Source organism: Fragaria vesca, linkage group LG3, assembly GCF_000184155.1.
Source record: "Fragaria vesca subsp. vesca linkage group LG3, FraVesHawaii_1.0, whole genome shotgun sequence".
Taxonomy (NCBI): domain Eukaryota; kingdom Viridiplantae; phylum Streptophyta; class Magnoliopsida; order Rosales; family Rosaceae; genus Fragaria; species Fragaria vesca.
This window is the reverse complement of record NC_020493.1, coordinates 5,835,194-5,846,465: the sequence shown is the minus strand read 5'-3', so window position 1 is coordinate 5,846,465 and position 11,272 is coordinate 5,835,194. Positions and strand designations below refer to the sequence as shown.

Here is an 11,272-nt window from a genome sequence, read left to right as displayed (position 1 = left end):
ATCATAGTCTAATCCACTATTCGTTAAAAAAATTATAAAAAAAGAAGAAGAAGGAATACCACACCAAATGTATATAGTGGAAACTGTGCAGTGTGGAATTATCATGTACATTGGCAATGTCATGTATTGCACTCGATCTTTTGTCATGGCCTCAGTCTATATTTATTCAAATAACAGAGCACTTGCAGCTGCTCAGATAAGACCCGAAGTTGATCAGTATGGGGTTATGTTGAGGTATAAATAATGCCCTATGCTGGTTATGTTGATAACCTGTATTAGTATATTCTCTGTGGAAACAGCAATAAAATGGATGCATATGTTATAAGTGCTTCGAGTGCTCTGACTGCAAACCCTGCTGGTATTTTCATGTTGTAGATTCACATTGAACAAGGGCCAGTACTGCATGGAATGGGTTGGTTTTCTTCTAGGAGATTTTTAAAGGCATAGCTGGACAGACAAGAGTGATGGTATAAAAGTATTTCAGCATTCTTATCTAGGTGCATGCCTAAATTACTTTTCATTTAACCATACAAACAAGAAACATTCCATAGTTGAGAATTGTACGATGCAAATGCAGTCATTTATGTTTCTGAGCTGCAGCTGACCTCGTAGCTGATGAAGTATGCAGCTTATATTGATGAGTGGAGCAGGACATGATGCAAGGGTATCGAGGAGGCATAAGTCACTCTTCTGAAGAACTTGATGTTTGGGCAACTGGTTTGGCACTCCTGGAATTCATAGAGAATCAACTCTAGATTGTAACATTTTTTCGGCATTACTGTATAGTATGTCAATAATCTAAGAGAAATCTCAATAATCTAGTTTGTCATTGTACAGTTTCATTATGGATCATGTATATTCCAAACTTGATACTGCACAGACCCGACTGACAATACAACTGAAAAAAAGAAAGCATAGCGGATAAATGTTGCTGCCATTACCAAAATAACAACAGCAACATTATACAGATGTCTTGTCTCCAATCAGATTCTTCTTTGGAAACGAGCTACTCTCAATGCAATTGCCAGTGCAATTTTCTCTTTAATATGGTCAAAGAACTGGAAGCTACGTTTGCTAGGCCACGCATGTTGAACATGTATTGGATGATGATGTTTGGGCATCTGGTTTGGCTGTCCTGGCATTTATAGACTCAGCTCTAGATTGGACATTTTTTCGACATTACTGTGTATATATATAGGAATATACAGGAGAAATCGTAATAATCTAGTACCTGTCAATTGTACATTATATGATGGATCGTGTATGTGACGATTGTTTTGTCAAACATAAAAATAAAATTGAGGTATCATATATACTCTGCAAAATGAATCCCCTGCATTGCTGATGTACCAATGACCCGTACGCATTCTCACTCCTCTATAAGGAGCTCTAGCCTTTGGAAGGTGAACCACCCCTCAAATCCACCCATTTTCATACGAAACAAAAAAAGTTTACAAACCAAGAGGGGGACATGAGAACCTTAACTCTTCAAAGGAAATTTCAAAACTTTCTACCAGAAACAAAAGCCAACACCCTACGTACTCACCAGACTGACAATACTTGAAAAAATAAGAGCATAGTAGATAAATGTTGCTAACATTACCAAAATAACAAGATAAACAAATAGAAGCTGGCGAATATATGTTTTGTCTCCGATCACTCTGTCTTTAATGTGATCAAAGAATTGAAAATAAGCATACCTCCATGACTTTTTCAATATCAATGTGCCGCACACACTCCAAAAACCTATGATGAATCCAACCACCGTGTTGGTATAGAAACCAAGCTTTTCCTCTTTATCTCCGTGATCTTGAGGCTTATGCATGTTGACTTCGTGTTCTGGGCATTTTGGAAGTGGAAATCCACAAAGTGAATTGCCCTCATAAATAGATGGATCAACGAGCGTCTGAAGTTGGTTGTCTGATGGGATCCTTCCGGTCAATTTGTTGTGAGACAAGTTCAAGTAACACAAGAATGCCATATTTGAGAGACTTTGTGGAATGTGTCCTGAGAGCCGGTTCAGGGAGAGGTCAAGAGTTTCGAGCTGGTACAAGTTTCCGATCTTGGAGGGGATACTTCCACTCAATTGATTCATGGACAAGTTCAAGGTAACCAATGAAACGAGGCTGCTAATTTCTTCAGGAATTTCACCTTCTAAATCGTTTGAAGAAAGATCAATAATGGCCATCTGCCACACTAGTCTAGTGAAGTATTCTCTTCCTTTTATAGTCACGGTTGTTTCCTCAAAGTCCCTAAAGAAACGCCAGCTATTATCCGGACCAGAGACTAGAGAAGTCAAATTATTCAAACACTTGGGAATAGTCCCTGAAAATCTGTTGTGACCAAGGTCTAGGAAATGAAGGAGAGGAAGACTGCATAGTTGGTGAGGAATATGTCCACTTAAAGAGTTTGATCGCAATTGCAGCACTGTGAGTTTGGATACTTTTGAACCTATCCAAGAAGGAACGCTTCCACTTAATTTGTTTCCTCCAAGATAGAGTCTCTCTAAAAATGAGCAATTTTGCAAGGCAAATGGAATTTCTCCATTGAACTGATTGTTGTCTGCCTTTAACATTACAAGAGAACTTGGGACACCCATCGAGCTTGGAATATTACCAGACAAATTGTTGTTTGAGACAACCACACTTTGTATGTTGCTCCACAAGCTCCATTCTTTAGGGAATTCTCCGGATAACTGATTGTTATTCAGAGCAAGGACATCTAGATATTAAATGCTGCAAACAGATGATGGAATAGTTCCATCAAATTGATTATGGCTGAAATCTATCTCGAGCAGATCTTGAAAGTTGTATTGGTGGAACGGAAGCTTTCCGCTTATTTGATTGTTGGATAAATCCAAAAATTGGATTCGGGTAGAGATATTAGACATCCATTCCTCTGGAATTGCACCTGAGATTCCAGCATTTGAAAGTCTGACAGATGAGAGCTCAGTTTGCGATCGAAGCCACACAGGGAAACCAGGGCCCACTCGGCAATTGTCCATGAAAAGTGTATGGAGTTTGAAAGGAGGAATCCATTCATAATCAGTCAAATTGAAAATGGTGGGCACATGATTTTGTGGGGTTGTGCTCAAGTATAGATACTTTAATCTAGTGAGATTTATGAAATGGGCTTCTGTTAAACTGCCTTCCCATGAATTATTAGACAAATCAAGCTTAACAAGTTGAGAGAGTTGTCCCAAACTTGGAGGAATGGAACCGTAGAAACGATTGGAACGAAGAACAAGGCTAACTAGCTGAGAGAGATTTCCTAAACTTTGAGAAATGGGACCGTCGAAATGATTGAAACTGAGATCAAGGTTAACTAGTTGAGAGAGTTGTCCTAAACTTTCAGGAATGGACTCATTCAAAAGATTATCATGCAGTATGAGACGTTGGAGGCTTTTCAGCATTCCTAATGAACTAGGCAATTTGCCTACCAGCCCACACTGAGATAAATCTAGTGACTCCATTCTATTAGATGAACAATTTGAAAAACCACTAAAAAACTCTTCAACTCCCCCATCAAGTATGTTGCTTGAAAGATCTAATGACTTCAGGTTGCACAAATTTCCAAAGAATTTGGGAAGTAAGTGACCTTTGAGTCCAATTCTCCATAAGCCAAGGTGTTCTAGAGATTTTAGTCTTACAAATTCATCTAGAGAGGGGCGAATGAAATGATTCCCCGCGAGATCAAGTTTTGTAAGACTAGTAAGATTAAACATCCATTTAGGAAGCGAAGAATAAATAACGTTATATGACATATCAAGGACTGAAAGTGATGTGAGGTTAACTGTAGGCAGCGAGTGTGGAAGGTGGTTTCTATTAATAGAACAATGTGACAAGTGCAACTCTAAGAGTGAAGGTAGCTTGTTAACAGCATACAACCAACTTACTCTTGTGCTGCTAAGATCCACACCTCCAAGATTGAGGTACTTCAAAGAAGAGAGATGAGAAAGCCAATTCAAGTTTTTGGAAGAAATTTTATCATTCCAATGTAGGTCAAGATGGTTCAAGATTGAGAGATTACCGAGAGATGCGGGAATCTCTCCCACAAATGAACTACCATACCCCGAATTTGAAAGATTGAGATACCTCAAACTTGTTAGCTCCCCGATGAAGATAGGAATGTGAATCCCTTGAAAATTATTCTGGCTCAAGTCTAAGTAACTTAGATGTTTCAAACCAAGCAAAGAAGGATTTAACTTACCCCCCAAGCAAGATTCTTCAAATTTAGTGACATTCGGGTGCAATGGATATGGATTGCGGAGATCAAGCTTGACAACATGACCAATGCGGTTGTTGCAGGAAATCCCTCTCCATTGACAGCATTGATGACCAACCCAAGAAGAAAGTCGACCGGATAGATCAATCAGATCATGTTTAAAGCTAAGAAGCGCTCGTCTCTCTTCCTCCATGCATGATTCTACCACATTAGTACTAGTATTTAGGCACGAAGAGGTCAAAAACAACAAAATCAGGACGCCAAGAATGAGGCGAGGTATAGGGTTGAAGTAAACATGGAAATCCATGATTGGATTCTTTGTCACTGAGAACAAAGAACAAGTGAATTTATATAGGCTTCAAAGCTAGAACCGTGCTGTGAGATTTTCAGATTCTACAGTACGTAACTACGTACTCAGCTCTTTCTACAAGTTTGATTGCGATGATCAACCCCTTTTAACAAGTTAAGCTCTCCTTCTCAGCAATGACTTGCCTTGGCTGGAAGTCCTCTTAATAGTACGTGTAATCAGTCATCCCATTTTATAAGTTAAGGTCTCCATCATCAAAGACGTCTTTAATTTCTACGTCTTCGGTATTGCGAATTTTCTGGTCTAGCTAAAAGTTAATATTAGTCCATGTTTGGACGTACAACGAGTCTAGCTATATCGGAAGAAAATCTCCTGTTCCGGAAAACCCTATGCCCACCCTGTGCCACAAATAGTAATTTGACATCTGGCCACTAACTCATTATTTACTAACACCGTTTAGTTTGTGGAGGACGAAAAAAAAAACAAAAACAAAAACACGAGGGCAACTCTTTCTGGTTGATCTAAGTTCATATCCCATTTTCTTCTCATTTTGGGTTCTCTATATGGATGTGAAATCAAGACCAATGGTGCCATTCCCAAAAGTTCTGAGAGGTTCAACCGTTCAAACGAAAATTCGATCTTTAGGAGGGCCAGGGTGTGAATGCAAGATATCCTGAATTTAAAGTCGCCGACGGACGTCAGATCAGAGAAGAGGAGAGAGGCAGAACAAATATAGTTGTGGTTTCCAAAATGAGAAAATGAAAATCGTAGCTGATTTTGCAGGCCAAGAAGATTGAGATTTTGTTGTTGCAATTGAGAATTGTGAAACTTGATAATCGGTGTGGCAGATGTTGTGAGAGTAATTGAGATTTGTTTTCGTTTAATTGTTGTTGCAATTTGATTTTGTTTCTTCTTATCAGATGTGGTGAGGGCTATGAATTTCCAGATCTATAGCTTATGGAAGTGAGGTCTTTTTTTTCCGATGAGGTTATGTAAGTGGGTTTGAGAGGGCTATAGATCTGGAAAACTTAGTTTTGGGTAAAGTTGGACTTAATTACAGAAGAAGAAGAAGAACAAATGAGTCTTGATCTGATAAGAAGAAGAACAAAGAGAAGGCTGGGTTTCTGGAAGAAGAAAGCAAGGGGAAAAAGGCTGGGATTGAAATTTCTGGGTTTCATAGGTTTTCAAAGGGTTTTTTTCTTTTTCTTTTTCCTTTTTCCTTTTTTCTTGCACTCCTAAGTATTAACAGTGTTAACTTAGTTAAATTTAGTGGCCAGATGCCAGATGTCAAATTACTATTTGTGGCAAAGGGTTGGCATAGGGTTTTCCGGAACAGGTGATTTGCTTCCAGCTATATCACCCCCAGTGTCCTTTTCACCTTATCAGCTGGTCTATATCAAAAGATGATCGCCCTCATAAATGTTATTTTCATTGGAGAAAACATATATAATTAAACCAGAACATCAAAATCTTGAAGTAACGAAAGTTGCTTGATTCACCACGCAAATGAGAGACGATAAATATCCGGTGGGATTTGTTTCGTATCCCACCAAAAGGCTCAACCTTAATTTTCCAAGTGGAGAAGATCGACAACGTACATTCCGGATCATATATTAAACTTCAACACAGCTTGAAACAAAGATATATTAGAACATCTTTAACATTGTTAGCCATTTTTTAGTTAAATTTTAATCAAATTAGCTAAAATGTCATTTTGGTTAGTCACTTTAGAAATGCAGCTGCATCAATACTCTCTATTTTAGCTAGCATTACATCAACATTATTCTTCAAATAAAGATTAAATAGTTTAAATATATTTATATATCACGTAAAATATCTTACAAGGAATGTATTAAATTATAGTTAGCCTCATCTGAGTCATCTCGCTCTCTATATCTAGCTAGTGAGATAACTAAAAGTCATAATTGCTAAACTTTGGTTAGTCTGCTAGAGCTCCAAAAATATCAAAAAAGTTAAACACGCTATCGAAAATAACTAAAAACTAAAATATATAATCTGCTAAAGTTGCCCTTACTGATGTAGTTTCACCCATCTTTTCCTTATGTGAAATATGATCATTCATATCCTCTTAGTGATGATTGAGAACCGAGTATAACCATGCACGCATAATGTTAAAGAACAATGAGGTACCAATTCAACTTGATTATCAACGTACACATACTTGATTTACAATAAAAGGTCGTACCAGTCTTATATATTACTTACCAATCATGGAACGAACAATTTCAAGGACACCGACCACCAATGGAACCAATTAACAAAGGTTTGCATCCACGTATATATTAGGCAAAAATAATTGCAAAAACAAGGCATATGTGATCCTTGTCTTATGTGTTCAATTAATTCTTTGGTTCTTTCAACCGTTGTCGCAAGTCTAAAAAGCATACACAAACTTTAGAAACTGCAAACTCAGTAAAACATGCACCAATTTCTTGCTCGGTAAAGCACTAAAGCTACTGGTTTGAATTGTGGAAAAATATACAATTTCTTTATTCAGAGTACAAGCAAAGCGTCAACAATTTTAAGCAAAGCAGGGTAAATTTTGTTTAAACAAAATTGGTAAATGGGTTCTTAAGGAGAGCTCACCCTTCGTGATTTCAGAACCGTTTTTTTTTTATACGAGTGATTTCAAAACCGTTGATCCATCAATATATGAAGGCAATGCCGCTCTTTGTGGTTATCCGTTGCCTGATTGCCAAGTCAATGGCGGAGCGCCTCCAGTTCCAAGAGGAGGTGGTGGAGAAGACAATGGCTTTGAAATGTTGGGGCTCATCAACAGCGCGGTGATTGGTTTCATCATATGGGGTTCTGGGGCGTTTGTGGAACCTTAAGTTTTGGAGGAGAACATATTTCCGGCCACTTCATTATTCATAGAGTGAAGGCTGCTTGTATACGAAAATATCAGAGGGCACATGAAATTTAGGGGAATTTTCATATACACCCAATTTTGAAGCCTATCAGATAGACATTTAAAATGTATCAATTATGATAAATATTATGTCCTATTTTTTCTAAATTTTACACAATTGCCACAATTCAACTATAACATATAAATATAATAAATAAGTTTAATTGATGTTGTCTTAAATACCTTAATTATAAGTTTTTCTTCTAACACTAACATTTTTCAATCAATTTGCAAGTATCACGTAGTTTTCTTTATTTTTATGAAAAAAATCTAGATTAAAGGAATTCATTCTCTAATCTATATATAAGGTAAAATATAATATGAATAAGATATATGATCTAAACCCTATACCCTAAACCTTATACCCTAAACACTAAACCGTAAACCCTATACCCTATACCCTAAACCCTAAACCCTAAACCCTAAACCATAAACCCTATACCCTAAACCCTATACCCTATACCCTGAACCTATACCCTAAACCCTATACCTTAACCCTATATCCTAAACCCAATTTTAGGTTTCTTCTTTTTAGGTATATTATCATATCATACCCTACTTAATAGGTATATTAGAAATGTTTTTAGGTATATTATCATATCATACCCTACTTAATAGGTATATTAGAAATGTAAGTAGTAGAGAATAAATTGTTCTCTCGATTAGGATAAGAAATGATAGAATAATATACCTAAAAAAAAGAAAATTAATCAAAGGAACGTGTACCTTACAATTAGACATTTTTCGACTACGTAGAAAGACACCAAATGTGAGCTTAGGAATGAAAAGTATCATCCTATTACAAATGACATACTTATGTATATAACATATATATATATATATATACACACACACACACTTAAGTTAGTAATAACAAGGTAAGAAATTAAAGAATGTAATTGATTATGACAAAGTTAAATCCAACTAAATTTTAGCTACTATTTGAGTTTCAAATTGATGCTAAAATTGAGAAATATACCAAATTTAGTTTTCTACTGTCTGAAGGGCAAATTAGAGAAACCGAAAAATGAAGAAAACTATTAATTATAGACATTTGCTCTATATAGTATGTCTGGTGTAAAATAAAAGAAAAATATGTATGGGTTTATCTTAAAAGAGGTCTAATATTTTGGGTTTTTATCTAATTTTCTCGGAAATTTAATTAGTTTTAAGTTTTAAGTTTTAACTTCACAATTTTTCATTCAGGAATAGAGCAGGGTTTTGAAAGCTTGTTGTTTATGATCCTAAGAGTTTGTAAAGATCTTTCTGTTCTAAACTAAACTATTGCTTCTTGCATATATCTTCTTGTTCTTTTACTTTAGTCCTAGCCCCGACCTGTACATACAACTATACCAAGTGCGTACAACCTACGATTGTTTCGTTTTCTTTCTGAAAATGACGCCAAATCTTTGCAACCTATCAATTGACTGGCATAAAAACACACTGTAAAAACTAAAAAATAAGCATGTTGTATCCATAGACGTCTAAATGTTACTCGAGAATACGGATTTTAGAGAAGAAGATGAAAGTCACGGAATACCAAAATACCTATTTTAAATGGTGGACCCTTTTATCCGTTGGGCCAACGTTACGTCCAACCGCCTAACCCGTAACGAAATAGCCATAGCCCTTCTTTGCCTAGCCCGCATAAGACCAAATTAGATTAGTTTTTTTTTTCGTTTTAAATGGTGGACCTCACCGACCCGTTGGGCCCACATCCCGTCCAACCACCTAGCCATAACACTTCTTCTCTAGCCCGCATAAGACCAAAATACCCATTAGAGGAAACACTTATTTTTTTTTTAAATGGTGGACCCTTTAACCTGTTGGGCCCACGTCACCTCCGACAGCCCAAACATAACACTTCTCCACCTAGCCCACATATTATTCGTCCAAAACAGCGGCTCTGCTTCACAGCCATGACATCTCTGTTCCAACTCATCGCCACCATTCCAATGAAGGCAATGATCCTCTTTTTGGGTATCCGTTACTAACCGGTTGCCAAGGCCATGAATCTCCTCAGTTTCCAGCTAATGCAGACGTCCAAATAATTAAGCATGTTGTAAGCATAGTGTATTTGGACGTCTATGGATCACCAGCTGTTGGAAGCGTGGTGATATGTTTCATTACAGGTGAAATTTAAAAGCACTTGTTTACTCTTTTTTCGATTCAGAAAATAAAGCAATGTAATAAACATATCCTTTCCTTAATGTAAAGCTTGTTTCTTTTGGCCGGAATTTATATATATTATTGATGTAAAACATTCATATATTTACTACCACTTGAAACTGCTTCAAGAAAGGTCTGTTTGGAGGTATGAATAAAACCAGCATTTGATGTCAATATGGATTCAAATATGTTAAGAAGCATCTTACAACTAATGGGCCTTAGTTAGAATTGGAATGATTGATTTGGAAGTCTCTGGATGATCAAAGTTTATTGGACTCTCTTACTGTGCTTGACTCATATCTGCAGTTAACTATATTAAACATGATGAAATTCAGTCACTATAAATAAGACAAGGAACCTGGAGTCTTGACTGGGTCGAAAACATTGGAAGTCTTGATGTTGAACTATATCGAGTCTACGGTGAAAAGGTAGTTTCCTCTTGCGTTGTAGTCTCGTAGCAGTAGTAGTAGTCTCTTCTAAGTTTATTATAATTGTCTCCACTGGACCTGTTGTTTCTTGTTAATGACTTAATGCCTTGCTAGTTGCTACTGGAAATTAAGTATTGAGGGCCTGTCGCAATGACTTCGAAAATGAAGCATGGAATATTGGTGGATCTAGAAGGCTTGCAAATTTCTTGGCATCGAACTGATTATGAAATTTACCAATATTAGCAAGTTTTATATGAAATATCCTGTTAATTCTAATCCTTTTAAATAGTGCCGAACCATCTGTCAATAATAGCATTCCACTGCATGCTTTCATCAGAAGCATGGGTCACAGACGTAATTCCATTAAACTTGTTTCAATTCTGATACTGTCAGGAATTTTATTCTTTGAAACAATCCCACTTGGTTTCTGCAGCAAGGCTGATGTTAACACACGTTGTATGGAGATCGAGAAGAATTCTCTACTCAAGCTCAAAGAAGGCCTCACAGATCCCTCAGACCAGCTTTCGTCTTGGGTGGCAGAAGTCAGATTGCTGCAAATGGAAAGGTGTAGGCTGCAACAACTTAACTGGACCTTTGGTTAGCCTCAATCTTCGTAACCCATATGACATTTTTCGCTACTCATATGGCAATGGTTGGTTTTATGACCCTGATGTGACCCTGCATGCTTTAGGAGGTGAGATCAACTCTTCTTTGCTTGTTTTGAAAGATTTGGTTTACTTGGACTTGAGCATGAATGAATACGGGGTCTCTGGGGTCTCCAACTTCCAACTTTCATAGGATCACTAGAGAAACTAAAATGCCTCGATCTCTCTTGGTCATCTTTTCGCGGAGTCATTCCACCCAATCTTGGAAACCTCTCAGATTAGTTTATTTGGATATCAAGGGTAACTACCTAAAGAGTGACCTCAGATGGCTTCCTAAGCTTTCTTCCTTGAAGTACCTAAACTTGGGTCTCGCGAACCTCACCATGGCTGCACCATATTGGCTTCCTAGTGTTAATATGCTCCCTTCACTTGTTGAATTGCATTTGCCTAGTTGTGACCTCTCTGTCCTTCCTGCCACCCTTTCTTATATTAATATCACATCCTTTGCTGTTCTTAATCTTCCTAAGGTTACTTGTTAATGACTTAATGCCATGATAGTTATTACTGGAAATTAAGTATTGAGGGTTTGTTGCAATGCCTTAGAAATTAT

General features: G+C 37.1%; 1 protein-coding gene across 1 annotated transcript; it reads right to left on the bottom strand.

Annotated features, from left to right (window-relative positions):
- Positions 1 to 682: 682 nt before the first annotated feature.
- Positions 683 to 4,531, bottom strand: LOC101306901 (probable leucine-rich repeat receptor-like protein kinase At1g35710-like). The gene is made up of 3 exons (XM_004295454.1): positions 2,744 to 4,531; positions 1,701 to 2,695; positions 683 to 728 (listed from the first exon to the last, which is right to left on the bottom strand). Exons 1-3 carry the CDS (start codon positions 4,529 to 4,531, stop codon positions 683 to 685), a joined length of 2,829 nt encoding a protein of 942 aa, XP_004295502.1.
- Positions 4,532 to 11,272: the final 6,741 nt, after the last annotated feature.

Bases quoted from the DNA above. Each gene is read 5' to 3' on its own strand.
- LOC101306901 (XM_004295454.1), bottom strand. From the start codon at position 4,531: ATGGATTTCCATGTTTACTTCAACCCTATACCTCGCCTCATTCTTGGC. The intron at 2,696-2,743 runs GTTTGCAGCATT...AATAACAATCAG, and splicing joins ATGGAACTATTCCATCATCT to TTATCCGGAGAATTCCCTAA. The intron at 729-1,700 runs GTATGCTTATTT...TATGAATTCCAG, and splicing joins ATATTGAAAAAGTCATGGAG to GAGTGCCAAACCAGTTGCCC.